Source organism: Drosophila montana, unplaced genomic scaffold (assembly GCF_035044405.1).
Source record: "Drosophila montana isolate Dmon_TW-CO22-7 unplaced genomic scaffold, ASM3504440v1 contig_3833_1, whole genome shotgun sequence".
In the NCBI taxonomy this organism is placed as follows: Eukaryota; Metazoa; Arthropoda; class Insecta; order Diptera; family Drosophilidae; genus Drosophila; species Drosophila montana.
The window spans coordinates 925,359-942,449 of record NW_026998704.1 but is presented as its reverse complement, the minus strand read 5'-3'; the positions used below and the strand labels follow the sequence as shown (position 1 = coordinate 942,449).

Genomic DNA, 17,091 nt, shown 5'->3' with positions numbered 1-17,091 from the left:
GTAATGCGCTCAAGCCATTAACAGATTTTGCCACCGTCTTGGCAAGCTGTTCTTGTGACCAGCGTACCAGCCAAGAGTTAACAGGCTCGCATATGTGTTAACATTGCGTTAACAGGCGAATGTTTTTTACATCAGACTGTCTTTTGTCTTTTCTTTGTGAAAATTAGTAGTACTTTAGTTTAATTCGAAATACTAATTAAATACACTAATGTCGGACAACCAGGACAAAGAAGAAACATTGGCCAGTTTCCAGGTAAGAAACGCAGCATCGAAATCCCGCTAGACGCTGCAAACTTCTGTTATTATTTGTGGCCCAAACGAGTGCTGAGTGCGCACATTTTCAATGCGTATGTTGTGTGTGTATGAGCGTGCGAGTGTGTGTGTGCGGCTGTGCGAGTGTGGGGGTGTGTGTGTGTTTGCTTGTATGCGTGTATGTGGGTGTCTGCGTCTTGGAATTGCAATAATTTTGAATGCAAACAAAACTCAATTGAAATTCAATGTCACAGATGATAACTGGAATAGAGGATGTTGGCGAGGCCTTCTCCCACCTGGAGGCATCCAATTGGGATCTTGTGGTAAGTGCGTCATTCCCCATATACAAGTGCGTATATTTTATTGCGTTGTTGTTATTGTTGTTGTTGTTGTCTGTTGCATGCAGGAGGCACTCAGCCGTGTCATGCCACACGACGATGAGCCCCTGGACAATCCCATACATACACCAGAGCCGCCAGCACCGGATCCGGTGGCAGTCGCATCGGCGTCATCAAATCCAAATTCCAATGGCTTTAGGCCTTTCAACTTTGACGAGCTGCCAGGTCCCTCGCAGGGTGCACGCATGTTTCCAAGTAAGTTCGCTTCTCTTCTTCTCCTGGCTCCTAAATGAATATATATCCATCTATCTACTGTAGCCTCACAAATGCTGGCCCAGCTGACGTCGAGCATTAACTTGGATCCCTCCAGGCAGAATAATAACCAAAACATCTTCACATTCAACATACACTTTAACCAACAGCTCTATCAAATTCGCATGCAGCCAAATGCAACTATAGGTGAGTTCATCCAATTTCTCCGAAATGATTTAATTGATTACCCACTTCCTTCCGAACAATTGCAGAACAATTGAAACGCAAGATCTTTGAGGTGACAAATGTGCCACAATGCCGCCAGGCCCTACGCGGCTGGCCGCCGACCAGAGCCAGCGATGCACAAATACCAGAGACTCAGCTTTGCACATTAGATTTGGCGCCCGAAAGCGAGCTCATACTCGTGGATCTAACCGATGATGGTTTCATGGATACCGAACAGTAAGCAGGCTCTCAGCTTTAGCTACCCAAAAACACAATTAATCTGACAAAAAATTTGTTGCACGAAACAGGGATGAGGTAACACAGCGTTTGGACAAGGTATTCAAAATCCATATTGTGGAGGAGGGCGGACCAGAGGCACGCAGGCTAACACTCAATTTTCCCGGACGCACAACCATCCAAGAACTGAAAACGAATGTTTACTACATTACCAGTATACCAGTTAGGCATCAGGAGTGGTCCGGCTGGCCCAGCGGTTGTGATAACGATACCAATTTAGCGGTTCGTCTTTTGTCCGATTTGCCTTATTTTAAAATTATTGATTATATTTCTAATCGGCAGCAATCGGGCATCGAGCAAACGCACGATTTTGTGATTCGCAACATTGCGGATCGAACATCAAATAATTCCAATTTGCTGGCCAACACGTTAGTCCATATAATTATAGTACCTTTTTAATCGTATTTTAATCTTGCTATTGTTTCTCTGTTCAGTGAAGTCGTTACCCTCGACAGCGAGAGCTCAGCGGATGAGTTTGAGGATGCCACAGATTTTAATAACTCGGAGTACATATTCTCAGATTCGCCGCCCGTACAGCCGCTCAACAGGCATTTGAGTAAGCTCTAATCTAAACCAACCGCAGCTATTCAAGCTAAAATACTTCGCTCTCCATTTCGCAGTACCCAATAACACGAACGATGAGACGAGTGGCTCCACACAATTTGTGGATAACTATAAACAACGTTTTGGTGAGCCATATCCGGACTTTTATGTGGGCAGCTTAGAGAGCGCCTTGCGGCTGGCCTGTCACAAGCCCGCCAAGGAGGTAGGTCAAACCAAAGCTGCTCCTCGAATTCTATTCAAACTGATTTTGTATTTAAGCGCAAATTGTTGGCCATCTATTTGCACCATGGCGAGAGCATACTCACAAATGTATTCTGTGATCATCTCATGAAGGACGAGGCCATCATACAGACATTCAGAGAGAACTTCGTGCTCTATGGCTGGGACATGACATACGAGAGCAACAAGGATATGTAGGCACATCTAGTTAAATATAAGCTTAAAGCACATCATATTGTACGGTAATTATTCGTTGTTCTACAGGTTCCTCTCCTCGCTGACGGCCTGCATCAACAGCAACGCCTCATTAACGGCCAGGAATATAAAACTTGACAAGCTACCCGCCATTATGCTAGTTGGCAAAAGCCGTCTCATGGGCCGCCAAACATGCGAGGTCTTATCTGTGATTCATGGTAAGTTGGGAGTATTTAACAACTTTTACAGATATCAATACTTACATAAATAACTGCTTTCAGGCAACATTGGTCTGGTTGATCTGCAGTCGCGTCTGATTGAGACGACGGTGATGTATGAGGAGCAGCTGCAGGGTGAAATACGCGAGGAGAACGAGCGCGCTGCGCGTGATCAGGTCAAAGCTGAGCAGGACATGGCCTACGAGGAGACGCTACAGGCGGACATGGCCAAAGAGGCAGCGAAACGTCAAAAGGAGGCCGCCCAGGCAGCCGAACGTAAACGCATTGAATCCGAGCGGGCCGAAGAAGATGCTAGGCGCGAGTCCATCAGATTAGTGGTAAGTAATATACTAAATCGTATACTGATAAACGCTAACTAAATTAACTGCCTTACAGGCTAGTCAAGCGTTACCTATGGAGCCTGCCGAGCACGAAGCAAACATTTCCAAAATACGCGTACGCAAGCCAACTGGCGATTTTTTGGAGCGTCGATTTTTTACGCAAGACACACTGCAGGTGCGCGCTAATTAATATGCAAATTGTTCACTTATATAAGATATAATTTTATCATGTTATTCCCCAGGATTTGTTGAACTTTGTTACCGCCAGCGGTTTTCTTATCGATGAGTACAAGATTATTAGCAGTTGGCCGCGACGCGATCTGACGGCCATCAATGCTGGCCAAACGCTGGAAACGCTCAAACTGTATCCGCAGGAAACGGTCATATTGGAGGAGCGATTTTGATTTTGATTATGATTATGATACTAATTTCTGATTCTGTTCGTTTTCTCAGTTTTTAAGCGTTTCGTTTACATATTGGGTTTAAGTTATCTGCATTAATAAGTGAAAAAATTTAGTCTTGTATTTTTTATGTTAATTTTTATATAGTCGAAACAACAACAACAAAAACATCTACAACAAAATTGAGAAAAAAAACGAACTCTAAGCTTAGAATCATCAAGGAGCTGCAAATTAAGAACAACAAGTTTTTTACCATCATAATAATATATAAAAAAAAATAAAAGCAGCTTAAGTAGCACTGGCTGCAAATATATGTTGCCCCCCCTTATCCCCCTTAGCCCACAATCGCCCCTCCCCACCCCTCCCCCTTACAGAACCTCTCTCTAAATAGCGTTAGCGTTAGATAAGCATTGAAGAAACGCATTTAAGTTGGCTTGTTTTACATTATCAATAATAAATTATATAACATGTACTGAAACGTTACACTTTTTTGCGCTTAATTTACAGATAACAACATAAAACGGAAACGAGTTACATTTAAAATTAAAAAAAATATATAATAATAAGCATCGAAAACAATTGAGCACAAAAATTGTTAAAAGTTGCAGCCGTTTGAAGAGATTGTTAAAGGTTGTCCTAAGCTTAGCTAGCTGTGAGTTTGGCCTACTCGAACAGCTTCTCGATGGGCGCCAGCACCACGAGCAGGATGAGCACCACAACGAACAGCAACAGGACGACGCTATAGATGCCCAGCAGACCCTTGCGCAGGCCGCCATACTGCAAACAAAATGAAGAGTTAATCTGAATTCTGTATAGGATTAGGTCGGAGTACTCACCGGTGCATCCATTTTACGCTCCATGCTCATGCCGTTGCGCATCGCGTGCTGATGATGATGCGTCATGTCGCCCATTTGGAACGTGTTGATGCGCTGGCTCTGCTGGCGATCCGAGGCGATGCCCGATATCTGCCAATGATTAACACACAAATAGATCTACAAATTAACGGACGTAGCCACTAGCTCAACGGAGGCGATGCATGCGATGAGTGAATTAGTATCAAAATGAGTGATGGCATTTAAGGACAATCGCTATACACACAGGCAATGCGAGGGACAACACGCTAGACTCTAGATATACTTATATACAGCATTTGGGGACATGTGATATAAGGGATAGATCCCAGGCCCACACATACGTAACACCGGCACTTACGGAGAATATGAGATGGACGAGCACATGAAAGACCACAAATCCAACCAGTATCCAGTCCATCCATTCCGGTAGCTCCGCCTTGGGCAGCTTCACAGAGAAGAAAATGGCAACAACTGCAAAGGAATTAAGTTATGTCCCATATATATATGTATATATAGAGAAGATGCAGCTCCTGAACTTACTGGCCAGAATGTGTGCCAGATTGCCGCCCAGCCAATGGCCCCAGTTGAAGTAGGGACGCATCTTGTCATTCGGGCCGGGACGGAAGAGCGCTCCGATGGGCTGCAAAAAGCAGAGTATGACCGTAATGAGGCCCGTTATGGAATGGGCATGCCAGACGGCGCGCTTGAGCTCCACCCAGATGAGAATGTAGGCAACCACGGTTAGCGTCCAGGTGGTAACCATGAGCATGCGATGCCAGGCGAACCACTGATCCTTGCCGCAGGTTTGGCTGCCCACCCAGGTCTGTTTGAAGTAGCGCGCAAAGATGATGCCCAGCGATGTGGTGCCTATCCAGGCGGCGATCATGAAGGCGCCGTGCAGGCGCACCAGCAGCTGACTGGAGCCGCCCACATCCTGTACGACGGCCAGATTGATGGGATTGCCCGAGGGCAGGCGGCCAATATCGTGATAGCCAACGCTGTTCTCCTTCAGGCTGCTGCCCGAGGCGACGAGCATATGGTAGACGCCGTTCTTCAAATCAAAGCTGCGTCCCTGGACCACGGTGATCGGATCTCGCTGCACCTTGCAATAGATGACGCCATCCACCAGCGAGGCGTTCAACAGACGCGCCGAGTTCTGTGGCTGCAAAGGGCGAAATGGGCAATTAACCAGCCCGAATCCTCACCAGAAATGTAACTGCACTTACCACATTGGCCCTGACGGCGCTAAAGGGACTGGCCGAGGTGTAGGAGGAGTAGAGATTGACGCGTCCATTTTCAGGCACACATTCCGTGGTCAGATCCTCACCCATCTTGGCATCATCGGACAGACCAAAGGCCACATAGGCGGCATTGCTGCCTATTTTGAGAATAAGTTCCATTAGTGATCTCTGCGCGGAGATTTGTGCTTACCCTTGCCGGAGCGCAGCTCAAACTCGTAGACATCGCCGCGCACGGTGACCGCCGAGACGGAAGTGCAGGATTTGCTGGCAACGCAGCCATCGGGAAAGCCGAAACAGTTCTTGCTCTGACCGCAGCCATCGTAGAAGCTATCCTCCTCGACGGCCACCACATTGGGCGCCACATAGCTGGGCGGCACATAGGGCGTGCGTGTGCTGGGATAGTTCACATTGAAGTTATTGGGCGGACTGGCCGTGGGCAGCGGAGCAGCCGCCGACAGATCACGACGCACCACCTGGACGGGATTCGAGGGTACGCCCACCCAGAACTGATTGTACGACTGGGCAACTGTGGCGCTGCAAGGAACGGAAGGAGAGGGATTAGAGAGAATGTGTATCAAGAGAGTTTCTCCAACCTTTCGGAGAGAGCTTGGAGTACTCTGATATCATGGAAAGTGGAAGGATTGCTCATCAATCAATCCGACAGTTATTGAGCTATTGATAGATGGAGAAGCGTGCAAACTTACTTGAAGACCACTTGGCCCAGGAAGTCGACTGGGGACTGCCAGTCGAGGCTGACCTGCTGCTTGGGGCCCGCATTGCTGTGCGTGGCGGAGTTATTGACGGAGTTCTCGCAGTTCATTAGCTTTACGGTGCCATCTCGCGACGGGCTGAACTGGCCGACAATCTGATAGGGCGGATTGCGATTGCGCGCTTGGATCATGAAGCCGCCAAAGCTGAGGCCAGCGGGCGCACCTGTGACATCCACGCGCATCGTCTGGCCCTGGCCAATGACCGAGCTGGACGTCTCAATGCCGAACGGCGAGACACTGTTCTCGGGCAGCACCGTGCCGCCGGCATGGAACGGCAGCATTGTGTCGCACACCGTTTCCGGTGCACCTTGAGGCAAAGAGCCCACCGAGCCGCAGCTGAGCAGCGCGGCCAGCGCAACGAGCAGCCAGCAGCGTTTGCGCACCAACAACTCCATGGACAGCAGGGAGGACAGCAATGACATCTTCGAGCACCTGTCGAATAGAGTGGAGACCATCATTAGTTCTCCCACGAACCGTGTCCCCATTCCAGCAACAGTCGCCACACGACTGTCTTATGTCAGCCCCGCGCCAGACTCTTTAATTACCATGCCGAATCATAATTGCACTCGTCGATGCGTGTGCTTATCGTAGCATGTACTCGGGCCCCCAAAAAAAAATGGGAATATAACTACATATATATATGGTACATAGGTAAACATCACATCGTGATATGATGATAAGGCGGCGCATGCAGATCGCCGTCTGCGATAGACTCCCAACTAGAGCCAACAACTAACCAAGTACGCACTCCACATTACATGAAATACTGCCAATCTACTTAAGATACCCTTTATGAAGGGTATTATAACTATGTTACGAAGTCTTCCAACTGTCTAGATGTAATGGTTCGGGGAAGAATTAAATTCCCGTTTGAGATACTTTTTGTGCTTCCATCAAATATAGACTAAACTTTATATGTAGGATCATTAATAAGAATTGTATCATCATCTAGCTACTATATTAAAAAATTAAAGCTAAATAGGAGGAATCAGTTATATAGCTCTATAGAAAGCATCAGATGAAAACCAATTTCCTATATATACATCTCTTTACCCCTAACATGTCTACAAAACCCTAACAAATCGGACTTATATATAATACTTTTACAATAGAAACAAAAATCCCGTCACAAAGCTTTACTAAACAAGCCTTTCTTTGAAACTAGTCTCTCAACTGTCGGGATCTAATGGATCGAAGCTCTATCACGTTCGGGTAAAAATTCAATTCCATTATGAGGTACTTTTTGTGCTTCCATCAAATATAGACTAAACTTTGTATGTAGGATCATTAATAAGAATCTTATCATCATCGACCTACTAAGTATATTTTAAAGCTAAATAAGAAGAATCGGCAAATTTCTAATATGAACATATTTTTTGTGTTCTCTTCTCTTTTACCCAAACATGTCTGCAAAATCTTATTAATCTCATTGATTAATCTGACTACTTTATCAAAGGGTTCCTATAAAAATCGGAGGCACGAATTAAATCTTTAGTAAACAAGCCTTTCTTAGTTATACAAGAGTATTAAATCTTCGCGCTTCGTGTTGTTTTCTACCCATGTTATGCATCGTTGCGTATACGTAATATTTTGTATAAGTAGCCGCGATAAGGGGCAAAGTAATTAGCTTACAACGCCATCAATTAACCAATTCATTTATTAGCTAATTATAACTATTTTTATTAATATTATTATTAATATTATTGTTAATACAATTTGTCGCAAAACGTGAGCTCGTAATTCCTGCCGCTCATGACTCAGAACGTGACTTTTCCCAGCCGTGACTAAGATCTGGTTTATGCTTGAAACCATCTTGCAAAGTCTTAAACGGCAATTGGCCATGAATTCTATTTAATTGCCAGCTATATTGACAAAACAGATGACAAAACATACAACAATAACAAGCGAAATGCACAAATGTTAAATGTATGAGGCACAATTTGTTTCAATTCATCAGCTTAAACTTTGTATAATGGGTTTTTTTTTTCAATATGTAGTGCTATAAAAATTATTTATTGGTCATTAAGTTCAGCCCATTATCATATTTATAAATAACAAAACTAGGCTTAAGTGAACAAATAAACCCAATTTATATACGAAGTTATCATAGAAAAAAAAAAGGAGATATCAAGCTTAAAGAGTTTAACAAAACATATTTCCAAGCATTTCACAGGCTAGATGTAGCCATAAAAGAGCTTCTCGAAATGGCGCAGCCAACTTAACATGCAACTCTTTGTTGCTGCCAGATCGCTACAATTTCATATCTATTGAAATACATTTTAAATGTTACAAATAATGAAAAATTTAACATTTTTTATCCCAAACGTGCTCGACTTTTGCGTAGCTCAAATCGAAAGAGTATATTCAAAAATTATGCCCTGAAAGGAACAAAATTATTGACATTATTCTGTAGGTGTTTATCAATGTCATCAAACCGATAGAAAAATTATCATGATTTGCGGCCAGTTCTGCCTGTCAAATTCCAGAAGATAGATTAACTTCATGCTAATTATTAAATGCGACAAACGAAAAAATCAAAATAGTTTTATCATTAGCTTGTTATCGGATCTGCCAGACAACATTTAATCAGGCAGTTTATCTACCCAGATAAATCTGTGCACTGCAAGTGCTGCCACCAGGCAAAACTTTACACATATGGCAGCATACAAAGTCAATTTGTCCGCCCAATTTATATCCCAATCTTGGCCATTATATATCGAAATTAAAATGCAAATAACATTCGAATGTGCGAAAGAGATCGTGCCTTTCAGAGCATAAACATGAAAGATATAGAGGCAAGTCTCCGAGCATATTATGTGAATGGGTTTTGTGGTTTTTAGCCAATGATGATTGTATCAGGTTTACAACGCCATGATCGGGCCGGAGAGCATGAGCTAAGCATGCTAATTAAGCGCCTACTCATCGCACCTGGTGACGTAGTCGCACACATCTGGCAATGGGAGGGAGGGAGCGGAGGGAGGGGAGGGTAGGGGGCAAACGGCGCACAATCAACGGCTGTATCTGAAGAATGCGAATTGAACTTGAATTGCAAACAAATCGCATACGCTTAACCTTGACGCGTTCGTATTATTATTATATCGTATTAAGGCCCTGGTAGTATATAAACGAGAGCCAAAACAACTTTTCTTAAAAAATGTTACTCTGTTAATGTTAATTGAAATGCACGAATTAAAGCGCAAATCCGACACACTCATTGTTTAACGCCCATTTAGAGTACCCAAAAAAATAAAATCTATATACAAAAAAAAAACCCGAATCCAAGTCGAGTCTGAGCAGGGCGCCTCACAATGTGCGTTCACATTGAACTTCGGCTAAAACCTTGAAAGTAAAGGCATTTTTATGCATATGTCTTTATTAATCGTGCGTCCGATTTATCTAATATATGAATACAAAATCACAATCCCTCCATAAATATATACGAACACACACACACACATTCACACACATTCACTTTTGTGGGGCGGCGCTTGGAGCTGTGGGCCGTGCCCGTCTGGTATTTGGGGCCTGGACTTTCAGTTAAGGTCGCAAAGTGAAAACTACACAAATTTCACTTAACATCAAATATAATTTATAACTATTTGGCATACAATTCTTGGCACAGGTGTGTGTGTGCGTGTGTGTGTTGTGTCTGGGCATTGGCCCCAAAAGAGTCCATGACGGAATTCAGCTTTTTGTTTTAAACGTGAGACCAAACTGATTAACAGTTTGCAACTTGCAACAAACAAATAAGTAAGAGTGCACTATAACAGGTTGCCCGACTAGCAGATACCCCGTTGTGACATACTTTATATTCATAAAATACATCTATAATTCCACCCTGAGCCCCATTCCCTGCGCTTTTTATTCTTAAATACATTTTGTGTTAATTATTTGATTATTTTTATTATTTTATTATTATTTTATTATTATTTTTAGATATCTTAAATTAAAATATATGTATATGATGTATGTGGACAGCAAGAGAACTCGCTCTCTCTCTCTGTCTTTCTATTTTTCTATCTCTCTTTCTCTCTCTCTCTCTCTTTCAATCTATGCTTTTCTATCTCTTTCTATCTCTCTCTCTCTCTTTAACTCTCTGACTTTCTATCTCGCTCTCTCTCTCTCTCTTTCTCTCACTCTCTCTGTCCTTCTATCTATCCTTCTATCCCTCTCTCTCTCTTGCTTTCCATATATCTCTCTCGCTGGCTTTCTCTCTCTCTTTGTGTGTCTCTCCCCCCCCCTCTCTCTCTCGCTTCCCTCTCTCTCTCCCTCTCTCTCAAACTCTTTTGCCTACTTCTGCCCGCACTATTGCCATATACCCTTTATAAACAGCTACAGGGTATCCACCCGAAACACAATGGCACATTATGTGGGCTTATTATACACTTGACTCTATGCGTGTCTCGTTATATGTTGTTATAGGGGCTGCATGTGGTGTCTATGGCTGATACAAAATGACAGGCCCATGCCCTTGTTAAAGCCAGTTTGACGCCAATCACAATTTCGTGGTTGTGCACTGACCCGACTACTCATAAGGTAAATACATATAGATATACCTATATATAAAGATATATATAGAGAGATATACTGGCTTTAGCTTGGAGTTACGTTCGGTTGACAGCTCTGAGCTCTAATTGGTTACAAAAACATTTGCAATTCGTTGCCTTTTGTCAAAGTGTCTGTCAATTTTGCGAAAGGAAATGTTTAACATTTTGTTATTTGAGGTTATGTACCCGACTTTTTAGCGTCTTTTTTTTATAACATTTTGAGTCATATTTATCTTGGTGTGACTCAAAAACATTTTTTGATCGCAACACGATAAGTTTTCCTCCAAAAAGGAAATGTTGCCACAATTTGAATGACTTCTCTGGCGCTCCGTTATCATCTGGTCGGTTCGCATGTTTGGATTGTTGTCTTTTGCCTTCGGTAGCTCTGGCAACGTGTGTACTTAAGTAATTTTCAATCAATTTGTGTGTACAGCCAATGGCCCATCTAAATACGCCCCAATGTGTAGTTTTCTGACCCCTATTTGGGAGGGTTTGGCGGGTCGGCCATGTCCGGTAAATGTTGGTCATTGACGCAATCTTGGCTTGGACATCGCGTGCCACAACTTACAATTGGGTTAAAGCAAAAAAATGTATGTGCTTTTTATATATATAGTACACAGGTGGGTCGAGGGTCGACTTTTGCCGTGGAAAACCCTAATAAAGGCAACTCGATAAAACAAATGGGTAGGACATAAATGATTTATCGCTTATATATACAGACAAATCATTGTTCATAATTATGTTCAAACCCGATAATATAATGCTTTTATTTTAATCATTTTGTTAGCCCAACATGAAAATCCAAATGTGATGTTGGTTGTTGGCTGGTCGAAAATGCGTGAAATAGAAATCTAATAAACGATAAAGTTTACTAATTTTAGATTACGACTAAATTCTATCATTACATGATAGAAAAAGAAGCTAACTTTGGAGTACCGAACAGTATATACCCTTCAAATGTGCCTTATATTTCTATACTGTGTTTTGTGGTCAAATAATTATAGTTTTAATAATATATTCTTTCTAATACATTAGTTTCTATAAGATATCTCTAGAATTCCAAGTCTAAATTGGAGGCAGAGTCTCCTTTGGGTATTCTTTACATGAAATATGTTACTTTGGAGTACCGAAGATTATATGCCCTTCAAATGTGTCTTGGGTCTGGACTACATAAAAACATATGTGACTTGCTTTAAACGAGCGTAGAAACCCATTAAAAAGGTTTTATGGGTTAGTTCTTAGCACTCGCAACTCATTGTAAAAGGCCTCAAACTAAAAGTGCTTTGATAAAAATTTTATATATGTATGTGGCTTACTCATTTAAACTGCGCCGTGCGTGTGGCTTTTGGCCGAACTGGGCTGTAAACCTAACAGGTGCGCAATCTTGTATGTGAAAACTATGTCAGCACGTGCCTGCAAAACTGGAAATATCGCTAATAATTATTGGAAGTCGTTGGAATTGCAGCAAGATGACGTCACATTCGCATTGTTAGCAGAACGCAAGTGTTTAATTAAACAATTAGAGAGCAGAGCCTTAACATTTATGCACTGTGTGTGTCTTCAATTTGATTTGTTAAGCACACTGGCAACTTGTAAGGCTTGTAAATAGAAAGCGACTTTGATTTATCAGCAATTTAGGAATTGTGTAAAGTAACAACAACAATTACCGCAGCGACACAACAGCAAGTGTTGTGGAGTGCGTTGTTTGTGTGTGTGTGTTGAAGAGTGTGCCAATTGCTAATGGAAAGCGTCACGTTCGCATCCACTCCTCACTTCCCATTGCAGATAAACACGTTTGCCTTCTGCTGCTAACACGCCCTCTCAATCGCATTTTTATTGCGTTGTCTAGCTTTTTGTCTTATGCTTTTTGTGCATTGCACTTCGTTTTTATTACGGTACGCCTTGTTTACATCATCGGCCACAAAACTAAGAAACAGCGCATGCGCGACACTTGACATCACTTTACAGAAGCAGCAGCTCGCGTCAGTTTTTATTTTTGTATTGTTCGCATACGTAAATACATGTAGATACATAAAAAGTTGTTTCATTAATTATTTGCCATTGTATTAGAATGCATTGCGTTTGGGTTTTGCCATTGAAAAGAGCTGAGAAAAATATATGCGACAACTGCCGGCGCTAGAGCTTTGTTGTTGCGTTGTTGAACACTCATGCACTCGCACACATACACACACAGCATCATTGTCTGGCATAACTGGAAACCGGTTTCCAGTACAGCTTTACCGTAGCCACAACAACAACAACAACAACAACCTGCGACATAGTAGTAGAAACATAAAAACAACAACAGCGTTGTTGTTGCCATCTCATATATATATATATAAATATATACATTCATTGTTGTTTGTATTTTTCGCGCAAGTCTCACACTCTACGCCAACTGCGACTTTGGAATTTTAGTTTTTTTTTAATGAACTGAATCGCAGGTTTGTCTTCTAAACTTGAAACAAGTTATCGGTTTATAGCACAAATACCACAATTATTGCTTTGCTTTGGGTGCGGCTTAAAGCTATTTTTTTTTCAAGTTTAATTTCACTTTCAAATGCATTGCAGCACACATATGTATTAGCATATTGCATGTATGCCCTGAAACCAAAACACAAACCTATTGGCCAGTAACCTTTTTACTTGACTTTTGTTGTGTGGAACACGCGGTAAGCATCAATTTTTGCAGCTATGTGCACAACTCAAAACTTGTTTTGCAAATAATGAACACTAACCTATGTATTGTTTCTGTTAAAACGTTTCAATTTAATAAAATCGACTGCTATTTATGGCTTTTGTGTTTGTTTCCGTATACTTCGCGCCCAAGACAGCGCGCGTCGAATTCAAATCAGCAACTGACACCTTAATGCTCCAATTGGGCAGGCGCATGCTGTGTGTGACAGTGGTGAAAAATGTTTGTGGTGAATTGCGACTACACCATTCCCGCCTGCCATCGATAAATGTGTGTCAGTGCTTATCGATAAGCGATGACGAGAAACATCTGATGTGTTTTTTTCTGCACCAATAAAATTTTCCAATTAATGCTGGCTCAAAATAGTAATAGGATAATGTGCTATAAGTTATTAATTATAGGAGCACTCGTCGCCCTGAGTAGTTGCGAAGTGGTCATCGGTCAAGAGGAGGTCGTGGACGAGGTTTCCGGCCACTACACCATCGAGGGCAAAGTGTATGCTCCCGAAGTAGGCCCCGGAGCGAGTCAGGGTCATGCGGTTACCCTGCCAAGCGGCAACAACAAATGGCAAGTAGATCTGGCCATAAGCATTAACAATGGCGAATACAAGGGATTTGTGCGCGAGGATGGACAATTTATAATCAGCGGAGTACCCTCCGGTAGCTATGTGCTAGATATCTATCATCCGGACATATTCTACGAGCCAGTGCGCGTTGAAATCAATCCCAAAGGTAAGTTCCGGGCACGCAAAGTAAACTACATGCAGCCGGCACAGGTGGTTCAAGTGCCGTACCCACTCAGGATGAAGCCGCTTATGCGATTCAAGTACTTCCAGACCCGCGAGCAATGGAAGGTTTGTGCACCCAAAAAGGTTACATGTATTTGCCAGTCTAACACCTTCATTTATCCTTATAGATAACTGACTTCCTGTTCAGCCCAATGGTGCTAATGATGGCCTTGCCTCTGCTGCTTATGCTGGTGCTACCTAAAATGATCAACGATCCGGAGACAAAGAAGGAAATTGAGAATATGCAATTTCCCAAGGTAACCGAATCTATTCTACTATATACAAGTGATACTTATGTATTAATATTGCTCCCCAGATGACAAACGATATGCCAGAGATCAGTGAAATGCTGACCTCATTCCTGTCAGGGAAGCAGCCCGAGCCGAAGGAGAAGAAACCAATTACCGCTAGCAAGCAAACAAAAAAACGCAATTAGTAATTGTGCCGTAAATTAATTTGATAAAGCCCTAAGCTAATAGAGAAAACATTCTCAATGTATAGTCAAATGTCAGTAAATTAAATAAACTTTCATAATAATTCACGTTTATTTAAGAAAGCCCACTGTCTTGGGCCGCTTAGGCCCCACTCGCCCCTCCTCGGACTTAAGCATCTTAACGAGCAAGCTGTTCAGTTGCTCGCCAATGGAGAGGCCAAGTTGTATGCTATTTAGCATAGTATCCCTGTGCATAGAGCCGCCGCCGGTCATGTGTGTGCCAGAAAGATAAGCTGGAAGTAATGCAATGTCAAGTAGGGACTTTCTCTTAGTTATAGCTTTCGAATGTACCTTCATTATCACGCATGGATACGGATACAACCATGCTGACTGTGCTGCAGACTTCCTCCTCTGCTGTGGGATCCACAAGGCAATAATCACCAATCTTGCATACGGTCACAAGCAGGGGCACTGCATCTATGCCTATACGCGTGCAGTCGTAGGGATTGTCGGATATAATTAAATCAGTGACACCTGCGTCTAGCAATGTTGCAGTTACACGTGGCAGCTTTGTGTTGTAGAGCGCTGCCTTGGCTGCCAGGGAAACAGCATCGTACAGATTGCCACCGCATTCCAGGATCTAAGGAGTAGATTAATTAAGTAAGGAATTACTATAAAAGTGAATGCTATTAACCAATATATCTATGTAAAGTTTCCAACATTGCTGTCCTGGTATGAGGCACAAGGTGCGATAGTCAAAGGCAAATGGGGATTCGTAGGCATTTTGCAGTGAAAGTATCAGTTCCTGTGCCAAATCTGAGCCGCCGCGACCCTCAAATTCTGGAGTGGCATTCGCAGAGCTGTAATAAAATGTTAAATAATCAATTGTAATAATTACTAACGCTCTATTTACCAATCGACAAAGAATTCCAATTTGCCAAATTCGGGCGTTAATGGATTGGGCACATCAATTTCAGTTTTGACGCCCACCAGAATATCCGTATTCGCTAAACGTAGCCGAGCCGACCCACTAGCATTGCTGACCAGGCCCGTTTCCAGTTCCATTGGCCGGTAATCGCGGCGCGAACGACCATCACAGCGGAAATCCTCCTAAAAGCGCACATTACAATAATTTCTGAAGCAAACATATTAAAACACACCTCAACGCCATGCAGAATAAAAGTTTTCTCTGCCTCACTAAGCGCAACGTATGCCATTTTCTTCTAATAAACAATCAACAATGTTTTAAAGCAGAATCAAAACAAATTTAACATGTGGATGGACGATAACGATAGCGATACATCGCATTTGAAATATATCGCATTTGCATGCCTGTAGTAATACTTTACAGCACTGTGCCGGTTAGCTGCTTCGCAACACTTGCCAAAAACAAGCCAGTCATTTTGCTTTGCATTTCACTGCACGAATTATAAATTTAAAAAGGAAAAATCACAAGCAGCATGGGTCCCGACTTTGACTTCACCGACACTCCCGTCAGCACTGGCGTAAGTCCTAATACCACAGCTCTATTTATGCAGCATGCTTAACAATTACTACTACACAGACAACTATTATGGCTGTGGAGTTCGATGGCGGCGTTGTGATCGGTGCAGACTCTCGCACCAGCTCGGGCGCATATGTTGCAAATCGTGTGACCGACAAACTGACTCAAATCTCGGAAAATATATACTGCTGCCGCAGCGGCTCTGCAGCTGATACCCAGGCCATAGCCGACATTGTGGCCTACTCACTGAACTACCACAGGAATCAAACTGGCAAGGAGCCGCTTGTATGTGAGGCGGCATCAGAGTTTCGCAACTATTGCTATAACTACCGCGATTCTCTGTTAGCTGGCATCATTGTTGCCGGCTGGGATGAGGAGCGTGGTGGACAAGTGTACAGTGTGCCACTAGGTGGTATGTTGACACGCGAGGGTTGCACCATAGGCGGCTCGGGCTCAAGTTACATATACGGTTTTGTCAAGGAGCATTATCGCCCTGGCATGCCAATGGATGAGTGTGTCGACTTTGTCAAGAAAGGTTTGTGCTTTATCTTCATGTTCATTTATTTTATTTTCTAATTGTTCCATCTGCATCTCAGCTGTGCAACATGCCATCTACCATGATGGCAGCTCCGGCGGCGTCGTGCGTATCGGCATTATCACCAAGAAGGGCATAGAGCGTCGTTTGTTCTACAACACAGCATCTGGGGAGTCTACGATTGAGGGCTCACAAAGCTTTACGAACTAAATGAAATGAATTCTAAATTCAGATTTGATTACTATTGTGGAGAATATAATAATTTGGTTTTTTAAAAGTACTATATTGGTATATCATTTCGCTTTTAGGGCAGTCCAAAAGTCAAGCTCTTATATGATAATAAATGGAATAAACTTAACTAACTAAAGTTTACAACATGTCATCTGATATGATGGCAGCTGGACTGTTTCGCAGTCTAGATTT

The 17,091-nt window shown here is 42.8% G+C and overlaps 5 protein-coding genes across 6 annotated transcripts; 3 read left to right on the top strand and 2 right to left on the bottom strand.

Annotated features, from left to right (window-relative positions):
- The first annotated feature begins 97 nt into the window (after window positions 1-97).
- casp (Fas associated factor casp) lies at window positions 98-3,425 on the top strand. The gene is given in 13 exon segments (XM_064695689.1): window positions 98-253; window positions 507-575; window positions 659-1,049; window positions 1,115-1,304; window positions 1,376-1,586; window positions 1,647-1,732; window positions 1,799-1,920; window positions 1,985-2,130; window positions 2,187-2,341; window positions 2,412-2,560; window positions 2,624-2,898; window positions 2,957-3,076; window positions 3,144-3,425. Coding segments are annotated over 13 exon segments (2,121 nt in total). The 5' UTR covers window positions 98-208; the 3' UTR covers window positions 3,306-3,425.
- Window positions 3,426-3,736: 311 nt separating this feature from the next.
- On the bottom strand, window positions 3,737-13,592 carry LOC135437661 (putative ferric-chelate reductase 1 homolog). Of its 2 annotated transcripts, none has more exons than XM_064695691.1 (8): window positions 13,453-13,592; window positions 6,102-6,599; window positions 5,588-5,931; window positions 5,383-5,534; window positions 4,697-5,318; window positions 4,515-4,627; window positions 4,139-4,294; window positions 3,737-4,079 (listed from the first exon to the last, which is right to left on the bottom strand). In XM_064695691.1, the coding sequence occupies exons 2-8, from the start codon at window positions 6,587-6,589 to the stop codon at window positions 3,966-3,968; spliced, it is 1,989 nt and encodes a 662-aa protein (XP_064551761.1). In that variant the 5' UTR covers window positions 6,590-6,599; window positions 13,453-13,592; the 3' UTR covers window positions 3,737-3,965. The 2 variants fall into 2 exon arrangements, with proteins under 2 accessions (XP_064551761.1, XP_064551762.1); XM_064695692.1 differs by having other exon boundaries at window positions 4,139-4,267.
- Window positions 13,593-13,693: 101 nt separating this feature from the next.
- On the top strand, window positions 13,694-14,752 carry EMC7 (ER membrane protein complex subunit 7). The gene is made up of 3 exons (XM_064695712.1): window positions 13,694-14,262; window positions 14,325-14,453; window positions 14,513-14,752. Exons 1-3 carry the CDS (start codon window positions 13,759-13,761, stop codon window positions 14,630-14,632), a joined length of 753 nt encoding a protein of 250 aa, XP_064551782.1. The 5' UTR covers window positions 13,694-13,758; the 3' UTR covers window positions 14,633-14,752.
- On the bottom strand, window positions 14,629-15,947 carry Rrp42 (exosome complex component Rrp42). The gene is made up of 5 exons (XM_064695705.1): window positions 15,790-15,947; window positions 15,543-15,739; window positions 15,324-15,489; window positions 14,981-15,269; window positions 14,629-14,922 (listed from the first exon to the last, which is right to left on the bottom strand). The coding sequence occupies exons 1-5, from the start codon at window positions 15,844-15,846 to the stop codon at window positions 14,741-14,743; spliced, it is 891 nt and encodes a 296-aa protein (XP_064551775.1). The 5' UTR covers window positions 15,847-15,947; the 3' UTR covers window positions 14,629-14,740.
- Window positions 15,948-15,974: 27 nt separating this feature from the next.
- Prosbeta1 (proteasome beta1 subunit) lies at window positions 15,975-16,948 on the top strand. The gene is made up of 3 exons (XM_064695717.1): window positions 15,975-16,134; window positions 16,194-16,668; window positions 16,730-16,948. The coding sequence occupies exons 1-3, from the start codon at window positions 16,090-16,092 to the stop codon at window positions 16,876-16,878; spliced, it is 669 nt and encodes a 222-aa protein (XP_064551787.1). The 5' UTR covers window positions 15,975-16,089; the 3' UTR covers window positions 16,879-16,948.
- Window positions 16,949-17,091: the final 143 nt, after the last annotated feature.

Coding starts and splice junctions, on each gene's coding strand:
- Rrp42 (XM_064695705.1), bottom strand. CDS start 15,846: ATGGCATACGTTGCGCTTAGTGAGGCAGAGAAAACTTTTATTCTGCAT. Junction 15,740..15,789: donor TTATTCTGCATGGCGTTGAG/GTGTGTTTTAAT, acceptor GTGCGCTTTTAG/GAGGATTTCCGCTGTGATGG. Junction 14,923..14,980: donor ATCCATGCGTGATAATGAAG/GTACATTCGAAA, acceptor CATTACTTCCAG/CTTATCTTTCTGGCACACAC.
- Prosbeta1 (XM_064695717.1), top strand. CDS start 16,090: ATGGGTCCCGACTTTGACTTCACCGACACTCCCGTCAGCACTGGC. Junction 16,135..16,193: donor ACACTCCCGTCAGCACTGGC/GTAAGTCCTAAT, acceptor ACTACTACACAG/ACAACTATTATGGCTGTGGA. Junction 16,669..16,729: donor TGTCGACTTTGTCAAGAAAG/GTTTGTGCTTTA, acceptor TCTGCATCTCAG/CTGTGCAACATGCCATCTAC.
- EMC7 (XM_064695712.1), top strand. CDS start 13,759: ATGCTGGCTCAAAATAGTAATAGGATAATGTGCTATAAGTTATTAATT. Junction 14,263..14,324: donor AGACCCGCGAGCAATGGAAG/GTTTGTGCACCC, acceptor TTATCCTTATAG/ATAACTGACTTCCTGTTCAG. Junction 14,454..14,512: donor AGAATATGCAATTTCCCAAG/GTAACCGAATCT, acceptor ATTGCTCCCCAG/ATGACAAACGATATGCCAGA.
- LOC135437661 (XM_064695691.1), bottom strand. CDS start 6,589: ATGTCATTGCTGTCCTCCCTGCTGTCCATGGAGTTGTTGGTGCGCAAA. Junction 4,628..4,696: donor TCTGGCACACATTCTGGCCA/GTAAGTTCAGGA, acceptor ATTCCTTTGCAG/TTGTTGCCATTTTCTTCTCT. Junction 4,080..4,138: donor AGCGTAAAATGGATGCACCG/GTGAGTACTCCG, acceptor TTTTGTTTGCAG/TATGGCGGCCTGCGCAAGGG.